The 17,959-nt window shown below is 56.6% G+C and overlaps 3 protein-coding genes across 6 annotated transcripts; all 3 read left to right on the top strand.

Moving 5' to 3' along the window:
- Nucleotides 1-70: 70 nt before the first annotated feature.
- NR0B2 (nuclear receptor subfamily 0 group B member 2) lies at nucleotides 71-4,226 on the top strand. Of its 2 annotated transcripts, none has more exons than XM_074562866.1 (3): nucleotides 71-270; nucleotides 2,028-2,614; nucleotides 3,025-4,226. In XM_074562866.1, exons 2-3 carry the CDS (start codon nucleotides 2,071-2,073, stop codon nucleotides 3,303-3,305), a joined length of 825 nt encoding a protein of 274 aa, XP_074418967.1. In that variant the 5' UTR covers nucleotides 71-270; nucleotides 2,028-2,070; the 3' UTR covers nucleotides 3,306-4,226. The 2 variants fall into 2 exon arrangements, with proteins under 2 accessions (XP_074418967.1, XP_074418966.1); XM_074562865.1 differs by having other exon boundaries at nucleotides 1,424-2,614.
- Nucleotides 4,227-5,981: 1,755 nt separating this feature from the next.
- GPATCH3 (G-patch domain containing 3) lies at nucleotides 5,982-11,680 on the top strand. Its single transcript, XM_074562845.1, has 7 exons — nucleotides 5,982-6,360; nucleotides 7,117-7,535; nucleotides 8,854-9,028; nucleotides 9,395-9,454; nucleotides 9,726-9,847; nucleotides 10,031-10,158; nucleotides 10,757-11,680. The coding sequence occupies exons 1-7, from the start codon at nucleotides 6,009-6,011 to the stop codon at nucleotides 10,974-10,976; spliced, it is 1,476 nt and encodes a 491-aa protein (XP_074418946.1). The 5' UTR covers nucleotides 5,982-6,008; the 3' UTR covers nucleotides 10,977-11,680.
- Nucleotides 11,681-11,887: 207 nt separating this feature from the next.
- Nucleotides 11,888-17,649, top strand: GPN2 (GPN-loop GTPase 2). 3 transcript variants are annotated; one of them, XM_074562861.1, is made up of 6 exons: nucleotides 11,888-12,014; nucleotides 13,280-13,725; nucleotides 15,238-15,394; nucleotides 15,558-15,718; nucleotides 16,378-16,508; nucleotides 17,005-17,649. In XM_074562861.1, exons 2-6 carry the CDS (start codon nucleotides 13,309-13,311, stop codon nucleotides 17,075-17,077), a joined length of 939 nt encoding a protein of 312 aa, XP_074418962.1. In that variant the 5' UTR covers nucleotides 11,888-12,014; nucleotides 13,280-13,308; the 3' UTR covers nucleotides 17,078-17,649. The 3 variants fall into 3 exon arrangements, with proteins under 3 accessions (XP_074418962.1, XP_074418965.1, XP_074418964.1); XM_074562864.1 differs by having other exon boundaries at nucleotides 11,898-11,992; XM_074562863.1 differs by having other exon boundaries at nucleotides 11,945-12,014; nucleotides 13,209-13,725.
- The last annotated feature ends 310 nt before the right edge of the window (nucleotides 17,650-17,959 follow it).

Raw genomic sequence — 17,959 nt, 5'->3', positions numbered from 1 at the left:
AGAGAGCGGCGGGGATGGGCGCTGCGATTGGTCTGGGCCGCGGTCAATCCGAAGGAGGGAGGCGGGACGCCAGGCGCAGGGTGCGGTTGCCATGGCGACGGGCCGTCCGGGCCCGGTGTCCCCCCATGGCGGGCCGAGGCCTGGGTCTGGCCCGTCCCCGGCTGAGGCACCGCCGTCCCCGGGGGGATCCCTCACACGGCCACCAGCCCCCCCGGAGATCGGTGACGAGAAATTCTTCCATTCCTGCTGGTCAACGGATAAAAATACCAGGTAATTCATAGAATGTTTCCACTGTGCGTCCCTGTGCGAGCTCTGTCATAGAATCATAGATTGGTTAGAGTTGGAAGGGACCTTAAAGATCATCCAGTGCCACCCCCTGCCCTGGGCAGGGACACCTCCCACCAGCCCAGGTTGCTCCAAGCCCCGTCCAACCTGGCCTTGAACCCCTCCAGGGATGGGGCAACCACAGCTTCTCTGGGCAACCTGGGCCAGGGGCTCACCACCCTCAGAGTGAAAAATTTCTTCCTCAGTACTCATCTAAATCTCCCCTCTTCCAGTTTAAAACTGTTCCCCCTCATCCCATGCTTCCCCTCCCTGCTCCAGAGTCCCTCCCCAGCTTTCCTGGAGCCCCTTTAGGGACTGGAAGGGGCTGGAAGGTGTCCCCGGAGCCTTCTCTTCTCCAGGCTGAACCCCCCCAGCTCTCTCAGCCTGTCCCCACAGCAGAGGGGCTCCAGCCCTCCCAGCATCTCCGGGGCCTCCTCTGGCCCCGCTCCAACAGCTCCGTGTCCTTCTGATATTGGTGCCCCAGAGCTGGAGGCAGCACTGCAGGGGGGTCTCCCCAGGGCAAAGCAGAGGGGCAGGATCCCCCCCCTCGCCCTGCTGCCCACGCTGCTGGGGATGCAGCCCAGGAGGTGGGTGGCTTTCTGGGCTGCCAGTGCATGTTGGCAGGTTGTTTTGAGCTTCTCATCCACCAACACCCCAAGTCCTTCCCCTCAGGGCTGCTCTCCAGCCATTCTCTGCCCAGCCTGGATTTGTGCTGGTGATTGCCCCAACCCACGTGCAGGACCTTGCACTTGGCCAGGCTTGAACTTCATGAGGTTTGCGCAGCTCTCAAACCTGTCCAGGTCCCTCAGGATGGCATCCCTTCCCTCTAGCATGTAGACCACTCCACACAGCTTGGTATCATTGTCAAAATTGCTAAGGGTGCATTCAATCTCACTGTCCATGTTGCCGACAAAGATGTTAAATAGCACTGGTCCCGGTACCAACCCCCAAGGAACACCGCTTGTCACTGGTTACCACTTGGACATCGAGCTATTGACTGCCACTCTTTGAGTGCGGCCATCCAGCCAATTCCTTATCCACCTTATTATTTAAGGTGAAAATCTGAGAATTTGCTCTTTGTCGCCCTACCTTTCCTCAGAGACACGCGAACCAATGGGCCCTGCCTGGGTTTCACTATTACAGTCCATCGGTTTGCTGAGTTTCTCTTCCCTGACTGTAACAACACGAGTCTCCTGTCAGCAAGGTTAGGCAAACAGCTGCTGATAAAACGACTTCCAGGTTGCTCTTTCCAAGGCCGCTGAACACAGGGCCCAGACGAGTGCCCTGTGTGTGTGTGAACCTCCTGGCAGTGACACCTGCCCGATGACAGCACGGGGCCTTGGTGCCATGGTACAGGCCGGGTTAATGACTTTGTTTATACTGTTTGGGTAATCGCGATAAGGCTGCCCAACCCGCTGTCCCCCTCCCTGCACCGCTGGCGCTTCATTGAGAAAACGGCCGTTGACGCCACACAGAGAACTCATTTACCCCAGCCAATCAGCCCAGGGACGGCTGGCTGTTGGTTTTTTTTAATGAGGACCGCTTAATCACAGAGCGGTCAAGGCTGTGGAGGGGTGTTTCATTGGTGGCCCAGCCTTATAAGAGCTGGTTTGAGCAGCTGTGGGCTGGCAGAGCTGGGAGGACAGGGAGAATCCAGCCTGCAACAGAGGGTTTGGGAGGGATTTTACATCTCTCTACTGTAGCAAGAGCTGAATTTTGCCGAGGATCTGGCTGCCCAGCTCAGCTATGACCACCAGCAGCATGGACATGGACTGTGAGAGGTGCCAGTGCCACAGTGAAGACAAACACACCGCCATCCTCTACACCCTCCTCAGCCAGAACCGCAAGCACAGCCGGGGCGGCCGGAGCCCAGCCCACCAGCGCTGCCTCTGCCACCAGCGCCGCACTGTCTGCCTCCGCACACCCCACGTCACCTGCCAGGCAGCCTCCAACGTGCTGGTAAAAACCATCAGCTTCATGAAAAACCTCCCTGCCTTCTACCTGCTGCCACGAGAAGATCAACTCCTGCTGCTGGACAGCTGCTGGGTTCCCCTCTTCCTCCTGGGGCTGGTCCAGGAGATGGTGACCTTCGAGGTGATGGAGACCCCAGCCCCCAGCATGCTCAAGAAGATCCTCCTCGATGGCCAAAGCAAACAGCAGGAGCCTGAGCGGACGCAGCCCACGCTGGCTGCCGTGCAGCGGCTGCAGTGCTGCCTGAACACCTTTTGGAAGCTGGACCTGAGCCCCAAGGAATACGCCTACCTGAAGGGAGCCATTCTTTTCAATCCCGGTGAGTGCAGCATCTGAACACGCGCCTCTTGGCTTGGAGATGTTCGGAGCGCGGGCAGGCGTGAGGGCGGGGAGGGCTGGTTACCTTACCCTTAACACCGATCGTTACTAAATGCATCAGGAAGCGGGAAGGAGGGATGTCAAACACTGGTAAAAGCCAGAGACCTTTGCCTGCCCTGCAGACAATAAAGGATCCTGGGGTTTACTTTCTAAAGCATGTGTTTGCCCAGTTAACTATTTTTCCTCCCTCAAATGGCAGCCCTGGAATAGATACATCTCGGTAGTGCAGCATATCTCTCAGCGTGGCCTCAGAGATCCCTTCTGAGAAATTGGGAAGGATGGGAATGGGAAAAATCTGGGGCCGTTTTCCAGCCTCCCTCATCACCGGCTTTTCCTCCTCTCCCTCGGCAGATATCCCCGGGCTGAGGGCCTCCCTGTACATTGAGAGCCTCCAGCAGGAAGCCCAGAGAGCGCTTCATGAGGTCCTGCAGCCCCTGCACCCTGAGGACCACGGCCGCTTTGCCCGCATTTTACTGATCTCCTCCACCCTAAAATCAATCCCTCCCACCCTCATCACGGATCTCTTCTTCCGACCCGTCATCGGCAACGCGGACATCGTTGACCTCATTGTGGAAATGCTGTACGAAATAACGGACAGGCAGCTGGCTCCGGCGACACGCATGGCGTGCTGAGCAGCCACGCTCGGCCTCCGGCCCCGTGGATGCTACCCACACTTTGCCGGGCAGCAAAGCCAACCTGGGAGCAGGGATTTAGCCAGACAGACGCTCGGGACTCTGTGGGGAACTGCACGTCTCGGTAGGGCTGAGGCTGGAGGATTCAGCCAGGAGAAACAGCTCCGGTTTGGCAGATGTTTACAGCAGCTCCTGCTCCGCTCAGCCGCCTGCGAACAAGCCCCAGAGGAGGTTGGGTTAGAGACTGGTCCCGATTTTTACTCGATGAATCCTTGGTGCCATTTAAATCAATGCGCATTTTGCTGTTAACTCCAAGAGATGAGGTTTGTCCTCAACTAGCAGCTTGATTCTGTGGTGTTTAGGCATGCTGAGTAACATGTCATCAGTGGGATCACTAACTGAATGCAAACATTACGGAATTAGCTCTGGGTGCAGTCTCAGTCTGTCTATTGTGCTTGAAATCTTAGAAATACTGACGAATATTCCTCAGGCACCAAGAGGGAAAAAGCCAGAGTATTAAAGCTTACAGGGTGTGCAGATTCACCCCTCCTACCTTTTCCTAGATTGCATCTTTTCTCCACAACGCCGTGAAATACAACAGAACTGCTCGCAGAGCAATGGGTTACCTAAGAGCCCCTAAACCTATTGCGTATCATCTTGGGCTGGGGCCTCACCTCGTTCCTGCGACAATAAGTGAACCCCGAGCTGTGAACACTGCGGAGACGAGCCTTTTAGTGACAGAACCAAAACATCCCTCCCTCGAGTTACAGCTGGGAGCACGCGTAGCCTGGAGAGCTTGCTCCTCCTGCCTGCAGCTTCTGCAACGAGTTAAATGTCAGTATTTTATAAGTGAATGTTCTTGCGGTTTGTATATAAGATGCAGTAAATTATTTTTTTAATAAAATGTTTTACGTTTTGGAACATGGTGGTGACTTTTTACAGGTGGTGTTAAATTTATGGGGAGTTATAAAAACCGGCTGCAGGCTCGGGGTGGAAGGGACGCTCAAAGGAAAAGGGGCTTTCCATAACAATCCGTCTGCGTTGCCACGAGGAGGGAGTGTTGGGATGTCGGAGCTGTCTGATGAACAGCCCCGCGGCACAAAAACCCCTGGGTGCGCCCAGGAGACAGAAATTCGCAGAGGCAGCGGAATCGCAGCCCCTCCACACCTGGTGCCTTTCTCCAGGCACTGAGCCTCGCCCCAGGGCTCCCAGCCCAGCGGCGACGTCAGAGGTGCATGCTCTGATTCACCTGGATGCGCACTAAGCCACCGACAGGTACAAACACCATCCCGTTTGCCGTGCCCGACCCAGCCGAGGTGTCAGGTAAAACCACACGAAGCCTCCCTGTGCCTCGTCACCCTCCTACTTGTGGAAACACCTCGAATTTTAGCCAGGAGCCCAGTGGGAGTTAGGACTGCTTCGTCAGTCTGTCCCTCCGCTTCTCACCGGAGCCGCTGAATGGTGACAGACGGCTTCCAAGGTGAGCTCAGCCCTGTGATGGCCGTTTTCCACAAGGAGGGAGCGTGTGAGTCACGGGATGATTTCCACAGGCCCACGCCAGCCACGGGCAGCCCTGAGCCATGCAGTGCGGTGACGTGTGCCTGAGTCGTGGCACACGGGACACCGAACAGCCCCGCTGCCAGTTACCCCCGTCTCCATCCTGTCCCTAGTCCCACCAGCCCCCGGGGACAGGGGATAGCTGTGGGCTCTCCTGTCCAGAGTGGCACCTGCCCATGGCGCTGCCCATGAGGCAGGTCTGTCACTGCAGGGCCACCCCTCCATCGTGGGACACGTAGCACTGGGACTTTACCAAGAGGGCAAGGCCAGGACTCCCCACACAAGGCTTGCGCTTCACAGCACAGGGGGGGCTGGACACCCACAGTGCCCTGACACCCCCCCCGGGGCCTGTGACCCCCCCTGGGGCCTGGCTGTCCCCAGGGCTTGTGACCTCCATTGGGCCTGGCTACCCCCAGGGCCTGTCACCTCCACTAGGGCATGGCCACCCCCTGATGCCCCCCAGGGCCTGTGATCCCCCCAGGGCCTGGCCTTCCCCGGGACCTGAAACCCCCACTGGGGCCTAGCCACCCCCTGACACCCTCAGGGCCTGTCACCCCTCCCTGGGGCCTGGCCACCCCCAGGACCGGTGACCTCCACCCTCGGGCCTGGCTGTCCGCAGGATCTGTGAGCCCCCCTCCAGGCCTGACTGCCTCCAGGGCTTGTAACCTCCCCTGAGGCCTGGCCACCCCCAGGACCTGTCACCCCCTCTGGGACCTCGCCACCCCTAAGGCTTGTGACCCCCCCGGGGCCTGGCCACTGCCAAGGCCTGTGACCCGCCCTAAGACCTGTCCATTCCCAGGGCTTGTGACCTCCATTGGGGCCTGGTCACGCCCTGACACCCTCAAGGCCTGTGACCCCCCTGGAGTCTGGATATTCCTGGGACCTCTGACTCCGCCGGGGGACTGGCCATCCTGAAGGCCTGTAACCTCCATTGGGGCCTGGCCACTCCCAGGGCCTGTAACCTCTACTGGGGCCTGGCCGCCTCCTGACACCCCCAGGGCCTGTGACCGCCCCCCGGGGCCTGGCCCCCCCGGCGCGCAGAGGGCTCCCGCGCCACCAGGCGGCGCCCACCCTCGCCGGCGTCGGGAGCTGACGTCATCACGGCGCGCCCGCGCAGCCCGTGACGCACCGCCCCGCTGGGGCAAGATGGCGGCGCCCAGCCGTAGCGACGGTAATGGCGTCGTCGTCGCTCGCTACTGCCTGGTGAGTGGTATCCCGGCCGCCCTGCGCTCCGCACAGCTCCGCGTCTACTTCAGCCAGTTTCTGGAGGCCGGCGGCTTCGTCTGCTTCCACTACCGCCACCGCCCCGAGCGTCCGCCGGCGGGCGGCGGCGAGGAGGCCGCGGCGCCGCGCACTTGCTCCTGCCTGGTGGCCGTGCAGCCCGGCCGCGCCCGCCGCTTCGTCCGCATGTACTCGGGCAAGCGCTGGGTCGGGCCCGGCGGCGCCTCGCTGCCCGGACGCTGCCTCATCCGCAGGGTTCGCCTCAGCACCGGGACAGGTACGAGCGGGCACCGGGAGGGGAGGCCCAGCCTCCCCTCACGGGCCTGGAAGGGTCCGGAGGACGCATTGGGCAGCGGATCCCAGCCCTGCGGGTCCTAGAAGGCAACCTGGGGGTACCGGGGGGTTAAAATCCCTCACGGAATTTACTTAATGCCTTAAATCTATGCCCCTCTACTCTGCCTTGCTGAGACCCCCCCTGCAGCGCTGCCTCCAGCTCTGAGGCCACCAACAGCAGGACACGGAGCTGTTGGAGTGGGGACAGAGGAAGCCAAGGGCGGGAGCCCCTCTGCTGTGAGGACAGGCTGAGAGAGCTGGGGGATTTCAGCCTGGAGAAAAGAAGGCTCCGGGGAGACCTTCCAGTCCCTAAAGGGGCTCCAGGAAAACTGGGGAAGGACTCTGGATCAGGGAGGGGAGCCATAGGACAAGGGGAGATTTAGATGAGATCTGAGGAAGAAATTCTTGGCTGTGAGGGCGGTGAGCCCCTGGCCCAGGTTGCCCAGAGAAGCTGTGGCTGCCCCATCCCTGGAGGGGTTCAAGGCCAGGTTGGACGGGGCTTGGAGCAACCTGGTCTAGGTGAAGATGTCCCTGCTCGTTGCAGGGGGGTGGGACTAATGGCCTTTAAAGGTTCCTTTCAACCCAAACCATACTATGATTTTATAAGAGTTGGTTTGGGGCCTGCTCATCCCCTTCTTGCTCTGATTTACCCCTCTCTGAGTGTGCATTCCCCCACAAAACCATTCCTCCTCTTCTCCAGGCACAGAGACGTTTCCCTGCAGTGGGGACAAGACGGCCGCAGGCCAATCTGTCACAGAATCAGACTTGAAGCGTCTGCCCGAGTTCAACCCCCCTTCCTTCATGCCTTATGGGAATGTGGGCACCCCCCTGAAAGTTTTTCTGGAGCTGATCCGGGCCTGCAGGCTGCCTCCCTGGATTATCAAGAAATTGCAGCTGGATTTTCCAAAGACAGCCTCATCCCGTAGGTATGGGAACGTGCCTTTTGAATACCAGGACACTGAGACAGTTATAGAAGAAGAAAGAGTTTACACTGCTACAGGGGATGAGATCACAGAGGAAGAGGGGCCTGTGGCAAGATCTGAGGTGACTCACCCAGCCAGCGCTGAGGAAGATGAGGAGCGGCAGGAGAAGGAGGCAGAGGAGTCGCACTCGGATGATGTAAGTGGAATTTTCTAGCACCGTCCAAGGTTAGCTATTGTAACTGCGAAGCTGGGAGGGCTGATATAACTCTCTCGGAACTCACTTTTAATCTTTTAATTGTATTGCGTAAATTGCTTGTCTAAAAATGGTGTTAAAATACGGCTGTTAATGTCTTTGTGCAGTGAGCCCCTTGGCACGTGAACAGTGTGGGCATTAACGCCTCCAAAACTGCGTGTCCAAATCAAGCTGGTTGTGGGGCTTGAGCCCAAAGGGTTTGGTCCAGAGGAGTGAGCACAAGCGAAGACTGGTGCTGCAGGAGCAGATCTCTGCCCTGCTGCGTGGCAGATTGGCCGGGCTCTGCTGTTGCTTGTAAATGAGGTGACTGGAAGTTGGAGAGCACGTTTGTGTGCTGGAAATGACACACGGAGCTCTACAAATGGTTGGCCTTGAATGCTCCTGTGATTGAAGTTAGTCGTTCTGAGAAAAATGACTTTCGTGACAAAGACTTCTAGAAAACTGGGCCGGACAGGCTCTCCGGAGACTATCTCGTTCCCTCCACCTGACAGACGCCTGTCTAGCCTGTTCTCACAAACCTCTGTCATTACAGAGGCAGCACAATCCCAAAGCAAGCCATTCCCGTTCTTTGCTCTACCAGAATTCACTTAGATGCCAAATCTTTGCTGCACTTTTATCCCATTAGGTTCTCCTAGCAACAGCGGACACAGAGAAGGCTTTGTTCCCTCCTTCACAAACTTTTTATTCAGTCTTTTTCTTCTCCAGACTAAACAGACTCCTCTAGCTGTTTCTCACAGGCTCTTTTTCCTGGATCTCTAGTCGTTCTTTTGGCTGTTCCTTAGTCGGTTAATGTCTTCCTTGGAGGGCACTGCCCAGAACTGGGCAGGCAGCAGTAAAGCTGTCAGTCTGATCTGTGTCCGTGCCAGCGAACTGCTTCACTGGAACCGACACAATCTCTTTAGGGATCAACTTGAGTGGAATTAATTTGTTGCTAGTGCTGACTTTACGTCCAACACACCTGCTCCTTAAATGGGCATCTTTGCGTTACAGATCGGGTACGCTGCTGAAAGCATGCCGTGAAGTGGGTGTGATGTGGTATTTTTTCACCACTTCTGTCTGCTGACTCTGAAGATGGCATTAGTCAGGGGAATGAGGTCATCAGTGCCGGTCGTGTTAGTGCCTGAAAGCAGCAGGCTGAGACGAGCCCTGTCGACAAAGCTGTTTCGGAGGAAAGGCGTTGCGATGGGCCGCGAGGGTCAGGGAAACAGGGGGGAGGCTGTGTGCTGTTGGTGTCACCCACCTTTCCCCGGTTCCTTCGCAGGACAATGATACCTGCGAGGAGTGGGAGCGACACGAGGCTCTGCACGAGGACGTGACCAAGCAGGACCGTGTGGAGGAGCGGCTCTTTGAAGAGGAGATTGAGCTGAAGTGGGAGAAGGGCGGCTCTGGCCTTGTTTTCTACACAGACGCTCAGTACTGGCAGGAGAAGAATGGAGGTAACGTTGATGTTTGTGTCGCTGAGCCACAAACTAACCACCGCGAGCTGGGGGGCCCAGCCCTGCAGGTAAATCAGGTATAACCCCATATGAGCATTCCAGATCAGCTGCAGATACGGGCGTCCTGCCATCGCTTTCAAAACCTTCCCTTAATCACAAAACCTGCAGTGGTTCAGTCCAGTTGCCAGAGACCCCAGTGGTCCTACTGGCGGCCTGTTGTGTAAGCGCTGTGGTTTGCAGCGTCTTTAATACCGTTTCCTTCCCATTTTGTTAGAGAAAACAGGGAGCTGGGCAGCCAGCAAACGGCTCGTCTGTGTCAGACTTCCACAACCATCACCAAAGCTGGTGTTTTCCTTCTCTTGGCAGACTTTGATGAGCAGACTGCGGATGACTGGGATGTGGACATGAGCATCTACTATGACAAAGGTATCTGAGCTGAAACCCCCCCAGGAAACTGGGGCGGTTGGGAAATTCTGACCCTGCAGAATTTCTGCAGTGGGGAACTCTTTGACGCTCTCATCCTTTGAAAGCCTCCAAGATGTCAGTGTACTTTAAACAACGTTTTTCTTGTCTGGCAGTGAGAGTTGCCAAAAAGAACAGGTTCTGCCTCCTTGTTGCGTGGTGCTCTGGGGGAAATGACGGTAGCGAACGGCTTTCCTGGGCTGTGCTGCTCTGACTCTGGCTTCTTTCTCCCTAGATGGGGGTGATAAGGATGCTCGGGACTCGGTCCAGATGTGGCTGGAACAACGACTCCGGGACGGCTTGGAGGATGGCTCTGTTTCAGGGCAGCAGATCGGCACCTTCGAGAGATACACCAAGGTGAGCTCTGGATACGTGCTCGGGAGGGGATGGGGCAGGACAGGAAAAGCAGTGGTGGGGATGCTCAGAGGGTGTGGGTTAGGGGAAAGAGAGGTCTTGGATGTGGGGAGGGGGCAGAGGGTCTGGGAAGATGAGGATGGCCTTTGTCCAGTAACTCTGTGACGTTTTTCTCCCCTCTTCCAGGGCTTTGGCAGGAAGGTGCTGGAGCAGCAGGGCTGGACGGAGGGGCTGGGGCTGGGCAGCAACAACTCTGGAATGGCCGAAGCTCTGGACAACGAGGGTCAGAACCCCAGATGCAAGAGGGGGCTGGGGTAAGTACCCAACCCTGCCCTGCCAGCCTGTGTTCAGAGCCTCTGCCCGGGCTCTCTGGGCTGACGCAGCAACTAACAGGCCACAAAAGGAGTAGATTGTGAACCAGAACTGGAATTCTGTCCCAGGGATCTGCCTTTCCCTGCACAGCTGGTGTCAGGGCCTGCCGCAGCGCTCCAGAGCTAGATAACACTGCTCTTCGTGATGGTCCAGTGCTCCTTAGAGGAACTTGTGGTGTTAGAGCAGGACTGGAACCCTTTGCAGGTTCACGCAGCACACAAACACGTGTGGAGAGCTGTGCTTTAGGATTGAGGGTCATCTCTGCTGGTGGGGAAGGTCCAAGTGACCTGAGCTGTGGCTGTGCACCTCACCCCTACCTTCTCTGTGGGGTTTCTGGGGGCTTTGTGCAGTGCTGTGTTTCATTGGGGGGGTTGTCTCTTGTTCTAGAGCAATCTCGCAGCCAGGAGTAGGACAAGAATCCTTATTGCCCTGTATCAGTCCACTTCTCCCGTGTAGCTCGTTAAGGAAACGAGCTGGGATGCACAGTGGTGTCCCGCTGCCTCAGCAATATTTGACCAAACGTTTCCTGCGTCCCTCTAGGTACCACGGGGAGAAACTGCCAACTTTCAGCAAGGTGAAGAAGCCCCGGCGGGACGCTCCCATCCTCATCTCGACTATCTACGATGACCCTGACCCAAAGGACAGCGGTGACCAGCTGCTGAGGCGCCAGCCACCCACTGCCATGAAGTACAGGCAGGACATGGTGTTTGTCCGGGCGTCACACGGTGCTCTGGAGAGCTCCAGCGCCCAGTCACGCTGAGCAGGGACTGTCACTCAGCCTTTGTACCGGTTCTCCTCCTCTCGAGTGCAGGCTGGCTCCTGGACTCTGGTTTGGAGTGGGGTGTCCATATATTTATTTTTGGAAGAAATATAGACTTGTAACAAAAATAGCCTCAGTGGGTTGTTTGTTTTTGTTTTTTTCTCCCCTAATTGAACCATTCAAATGGTGGGGACGGAATTTCTGGTCCTGTTTGTTCGGTGGGGACAGGGAAGGGTGTTGTTGTGTTTCCAACTGGCTGTTTAAAGCCGATACTTCTGCCTGGATCAACCAAGCCTGGGTGCTAGGTCAGCCTAAAATCCCAGAACTCGTCGTTTTTGGCTGCCTGAGACCCAGGGAAGGACAAGTATAGACAGGGCCAGCTGTGGCACAGTAACTGTCCTGCAGAAAGCTCGCTGCTGGCCCGCAGCTTCGCGTTGCTTGGGCGTGAACGATCCCACACTCCTGGGAGAAACTCGTCGGGATGAAAGACTCGTCCTGGCAGCCTCCCCGGAGGAATTCTGCGGGAGGCGTTTCCCCTGCGGTCGGGCGTAGCGGGTTGCTTCCTTCCACGGCTCTCCGACGTGCTCTGCTCCGTTTTCCTGACGCAGGCACTCTCTTTTTTTGGGGGAGGGGGGCAGAGCCTTTGTCCCAGTGACCCAGTACTGGAGGGTGAAATGTGAGTTGGTGAACGCTTTGCTGGGAGGTTCTATCTTGGCCTTTCTTAAGGCAATAGGGGGGGTGCAGGGAGTAATTACCCCTTTTTCGGCAGACAGAGGAGGGAATGGGTTTGTGCCGGAGGGAAAAGGGCCTGCGTCGGGACTCGAACCCGCGACCCGAACCCCGATTCCGGGGTTCGGGTCCCGGGTTCGAGTCCCGGCGATGGGTGGAGGTGCGCGGTCCTCCGAGCCACCAGGGGGCGCTGTGGCGGAGGAGGCCGTTCCTCAGCCGGAACGCGGCGTTCTGGGCCCGCGGCGACCCGGACCCAACGCCGGGGGCACCAACGGCGGCGGCGGGCGGTGAGAGGCCTAGCGGGACCGGGTGAGGCCTAGTGGGGCGGGGAGCGGGGGATGGGGGGTGAAGGGAGCTGGGCAAGGAGTGGGGGAGAAGGGGGGACGTGGGGGAAAGGGAAGCGTGAGGGGAAGGGGGGGAGACAAAGGGTTATGGGGGGAAAGAGGGGATATGGGAGGGAAAAAGGGGATATGGGGGTGCAGGCAAAGGGGGGAATGTGGGGGGACGGGGTGTCATGGGGGACAAGAAGGGATATGGGGGGGAAAGAGGGGATGTGGGGCTGCAGGCAAAGGGGCGGTTGTAGGGGGACGGGGTGTCATGGGGGGGAAAAGGGGATATGGGGGTGCAGGCAAAGGGGGAGGATGTGGGGGGACAGGGGGTCATGGGGGAGAAGGGATATGGGAGGGGAAAAGGGGGATATGGGGGTGCAGGCAAAGGGGGTCTGTGGGGGGAAGGGGTGTCATAGGGGAGAAGAGACATGGGGGGACATGGGGGAAAGGGGAACATGGGGGGAAGGGGGGATGTAGGCAAAGAGGGGGATATGGGAGAAAGGGGAACACGGCGGTGAAGGGGGATGTGGAGAGAAGAGGGGATGTGGGTAAGAAGGGGGACGTGGGGGACAGGGGGTCATGAGTGGGATATGGGGAGAAGAGGGGACGTAAGTAGAGAGGGACATGGGGGAGAAGACGGAACAGGGGGTGTGTGGGGGAGAAAAGTGATGGAGGCAAAGAAGGGGGATGGAGGAAAAGGGGACGTGGAACATGAGGGGTGAGGGGACACAGCATGGGAGATGTGGGACGGAGGGGAGAAGGGATATGGGGAAGGAACGAGTGGGAGAGGGGACGTAGGCCCTCATGGGGAGAAGGGGGCATATGTGGTGAGTGGGGAATATGTGGGTCACATGGGGAGGAGAGGGGACATGAAGGAGAAGAGGAACATGGGGATTTGGAGGGCGAGGGAGGGAACATGTGGGTACTGCCACATCAGGAAGGACCCAACTAGGGTGAAATTCACCCCACACGTGGGCAGGAGTGGGGACCTGCGTCCCACAGGTGCAGCCCCGTGGGTCTGGGTGGGAGTTTGGCCCTGTTTTCAGCCGTGGCGTCACCAGCTGGGGGGTAACAGGGTCGTGTCCGCCCTGGCATGTGGCTCGGATGGGCAAGGAGGGAGGGGAGGCAGCAGTTACACAATGGTGCTTTCCCTTCCTCTCTACTCGCTCCCCAGGTGTGAATTCCAGCCCATCGCATTCGTATAAATGCAAATAAAATGGTAAACGGGAGCTTTTCCTTTCTCAGTCAACAGAAGGAGAAGGAAATGAGCCGACATGTCTGAGGGCAGCAAGGGGAGCTCGCTGGCCTTCGGCCAGGTGGTAATCGGGCCTCCGGGCTCCGGGAAGACGACCTACTGCCACGGCATGCAGGAGTTCATGGGCAGGATCGGGCGCAAGGTGACGGTGGTGAACCTGGACCCCGCCAACGAGGTGATGCCTTACCAGTGCGCCGTGGACATTGCTGAGCTCATCACCCTGCCCGACGTGATGGAGAATTTGAAGCTGGGGCCCAACGGGGGGTTGATCTACTGCATGGAGTACCTGGAGGCCAACTTCGACTGGCTGCAGGAGAAGCTGGCTGCGTTCAGGGGTCACTACTACTTGTTTGACTGCCCAGGGCAGGTGGAGCTCTACACCCACCACGACGCCCTGAAGAACGTCTTCGCGCAGTTGGCCAAGTGGAATTTCAGGGTACGTTTGGGGCTCTGCAGGGAGCTGGGATTGGCACCTGGCAAGCCACGTGCTTGTGGAAGGGGTGCGGAAGCTTTGTGCTGCACGGTCAGAGCCTTTAATGGTGGGTACAAATGGCTTTATCAGGAAAGGAGGGGAATTTTGTCTCATTTTATGCTTGGAGGGATTGGCAAGAGTGGCTTGTTCAGGGCATTTAATGCAGTGGGATTATCATGGACAGAAACATGGATTCCTTCCTTACGCACTCTCGCTGTGCTCCAGGATCCTGTCCACAGACGTTGTGTGTTTTTTGCGAGTGGGTGCTGGATTTTGTAGCAGGGAGGTAGACGTGTGCGCTGGGCGAGCGAGGACACTTTGCCGTGCGCTGTGACAAATTTGGGCATCATTCTCAGGCCCTGCCTGGCTCCCTTGCAGCCAAACCGAACCGCCCTGCACGTTGTAGTACGTGCTCTGTGCTTTCTTGCACAATGGAAGATGCAAATGAGGACGCGCAGGTGAGAAGAGTCCCATAACCGAGCTAACTTGCTTACGTTGCATTTGGTTTGCATTTGGGCCAAACCATGAATGTGCAAACCGCGTATGGTGTGAGCAAGAAGGGCAAGTTCATTTGCTTGAGAATGTCAGGGGGCATCTGCACATTAGAAATTCTTTCTATTCAAATAAATGTACCTGAAATTGTAGTTACTAAAAAAAGATTACACGGAAAAGATTAAAAAAAGTTACACGGCTGTTTTGGTGCTCACCCAAGTGCTTACACCTGCCTGTGAGCTTTAAACTTGCTTTTTTTGCGGCAGAAGCGTAGCTGTGACTCAGCCGCACTCTGACTTGGAGTAACGTGGTGCAGCAGGCAGTAACTTAACAGAGGTCTCGGACCACATTGTTACAGCTGCACAAAACACAGGGAATCAAACTGCTCGTTAGTTTAATTATTAATTATTCTTTCCAACCACATGACAATTGGCTCTCCCAGCAGAGCGCGGCGTGCGACAGTTACCGCTCCTGTGCGCGAGCATTCCTGCGGGAAGGTGGGAATCTGGAGGCAGTCGTGTTGTTCAGAAGGAGACTTAACCCCAGCTCCCACCCCGCAAAAAAACCTGCCGAGTTCAGACAAGCGTGGAAACTTCAGCGTGCCAAGTAAAAAACCCTGAGAAAAGGGAGAGTAGTTGCAGGTTTAAGCGTCTTTGTGTACTGCTGGTGGAGCTCAGCACCCCTATAAGCCTCCCCACAGCCCTCTCTGTGCACCAGCACCCGGGTCCTGAATCCCCCGGGTGGTCCATGGCTGTGAATTTGGCAATATGTACTTCTCTATATATGTACACTTATTTATGAGGATGTTTTATACGCAGGAGCTAGAAGGTAGGTTGTAACTTGCCCTTTGTGGGAGTCTCATGTAGTTAGAGTCAGGTCTGAACAGATTGTCCTATAGCCGCCTCTCAGATTGTCCCAAAAGCAAGCGGATGGACTCGTCACGGCTCTGACCTTGTGCTGTCCCTCTGCGCTCTTGCTCTCCAGCTGGCTGCGGTGCATTTGGTGGATTCTCACTACTGCACGGACCCTGGCAAGTTCATCTCTGTTCTCTGCACCTCGCTCTCCACCATGCTGCACGTGGAACTGCCCCACGTCAACATCCTCTCCAAGATGGACCTGATCGAGCAATACGGCAAGCTGGGTAAGAGCCTTTAACGAGAGGGAGATGTGGAATTGGGCTGCTCAGGTGTAAATTAGCGGGTACAGGGATGTATTGCTGGGAGGTGGTTGGGGAACTGGTGGAAATCTCACTGGGTTCTTCAACTTATAAATTGCCTTCAGAGCTTCTTGGTGTTTCCTCGCAGCTTTCAACCTGGATTATTACACGGAGGTCCTGGACCTCTCTTACTTGGTTGACCATTTAGCTTCTGACCCCTTCTTCAGAAATTACCGCCGCCTCAATGAGAAGCTGGTGGAGGTGATTGAGGACTACAGCCTGGTGTCCTTCGTTCCGCTCAACGTCCAGGTGATGCAGCAGGAGGAGCGGGGCCAGGAGAACAGGGAGTGTTGGATACGTAGCAGCTAGGTTACGTCTTTTTAGAGCCATGAGGGCTGAAAACCTCACCTGTGAAGAGACTTGGGGATGGAAGAAGACAGTGAAACACACCCAGACTTGTAAATGATGTGTGGCAGCCAAAGGAAAAGAAAAGGCTAATGAGCTTAGGGCTATGTGGGCCTTGTGTCCCGGGGTGGGGAATTAAAACTCCCCCTTCATTCAGCTCTTCCGTGCCTGCGTCTCAAAGCTGGGCAAAGTATTACCTAAAACGTTGTATTTAACAAAATAATTAGAAGATTGGGAGGAATACATTTGGGCGCGAGGGCTGAAAATGTTAATCTGGTAGTTGGCAGAAGTGTCAACAAAGGCAAATGGGCTGAGGCAAGAGGTGATGAAAGGGAGCGAGAGGGTGGAGGGTGTCAGCCCATGATGTATTCGGGCTCCACAGCGGGTGCCCCTGGTTGTCCTGCGGCCCCTCTGGGCTCAGGGAGGCCGTCAGCGTCCTCGGGGCGTTGGGTGCTATGTGGGTGGCTCAAAGCCTCGGAGAAAATCCATGGTAAAGCCCGGCGTGAGCTCTTGCCTCCGGGGAAGGACGAGATTTCCCTGTGTGTCATCTCCCTCCCTTTCAGGATAAGGAGAGCATGCGGCAAGTGATGCAGGCGGTGGACAAAGCCAACGGCTATTCCTTCGGAGACCAGGAGCACAGGAGCCTGGAAGCTCTGATGTCGGCAGCAGTGGGAGCCGATTTCCACTTTACTTCGTATCCTTTTCCACCAGTCCTCTGTTATATCGAGTTTTAATTTCTCCTTCCTTGGGGAAGAGAGCCTGGAGGTGGGGCTGGCAGTTTGCAGGCCCGGGTTGTTACTAACACCGTCTGACGCTCTTTGGTGATACGAGTAGGGCTCGGCCCAGACCTTCGCAGGCAGTTGTCCACACCAGAGCCACCACATCTGTTGCTAATTGATACTGTGAATGTGGGAGGAATCTTTTGACAATTTTCCGTGCGCTCGCGCTCACTTGGACTGATTCGTTCCACCTCGTCCAAACCATACAATTGATTCTCCTGTACTTGTCGGGTCTGGGATCAGTCAGAGCCAGAAATAACTCAGGTGATGCGTGCCGCTGCCAGTACTGCGTCGTCCTGCCAGCCTTCAGGCTAATGTGGGGCTGGTTCCTCGCCGAGAACGTTAAGAGCTCCTTGCAGAAGGGAGTGTTTGAGCCCAGCCCCTCGTTTTCCTTAATTACTGCGTTATCAGCACACTTGCAGTGCAGGAGAAGTATGTGCAATCTCAGGACAGAGCGGTGGAAGAAGAAATGATGGATCTGTAACACGCCCACCTCTTCCACGGCTGCTCTCGGTTTTGACACCTCTCCTTTTCCTCCCAGGAGCTTAAGGGATCCCCGCGTGGTGTGACTCAGACCGAGTGAAAGCCTTTCCGGGCAGAGGGCTGGCTGCTGGACTCCCTCCCTGGGAAGGGTTTGACCCCTTGTGCTTCAGCCCCGCTGCGCAGAGCAGCGTTTTTGCAGAAAGGCGATGGCTGAGTGCCGGGCGAGCCAGGTCTTTCCTTAGGAACAAGAGTAAAGGACACGGTTAGCGAGAGGAGAGAGAGAAGCAAGGGGAAGGAGACTGACTTTTTGCCAGGTCTCCTTCTCCCCGCCGTGACCAAAGCAGATCCAGAGAAAGAAAAATCAGGGAGAGCTGTCTCGTCTGCAGCGAGACTTGAGGGTTTACTGCGTAGGAGGAGCATGCATGGGCCTCGTGCTCAGAGGAGCATCCAGGCTGAGAAGCCTCCAATCTGTCTCGAGGAGGACAGAAAGATGGTTGTTTTTCTTCTTTTTTTTTTTTTTTTAAATAATGATGGGACTCTTTCTTAATAAAACACTCCTTCGTCTCGCTTTCATCTTGTGTGTTTGCTGAACCTGAATAAATAAAACCAAGGGTGCTACAAAGCCCCAGGCCAAAAAGCCTCTGGTGGGAACGTCACGGCAGCCGCTGCGTTGTGTACTTTGCAGAAAGGCTCCATGTTTGCGACGTCGTGTTCCTCTATGATCTACCTGAGAACAGACAAAGCCTTTGCTGGAGGGAAGTGAGGACGAGCGACTGTGGGACGTGAAAGCAGGTCACTCCTCGCGCGCGCGCTTCTCCAGGGGCTGAGCGCTGGCGGCTGGTGAGGACGCAGCGCGCTGACAGCGCCGCGCAAACTGCAAGCT

Source organism: Larus michahellis, chromosome 19, assembly GCF_964199755.1.
Source record: "Larus michahellis chromosome 19, bLarMic1.1, whole genome shotgun sequence".
NCBI lineage: Eukaryota > Metazoa > Chordata > Aves > Charadriiformes > Laridae > Larus > Larus michahellis.
Note: the sequence above shows the minus strand (reverse complement) of the source record. Positions and strands in the feature narration are given on the sequence as shown.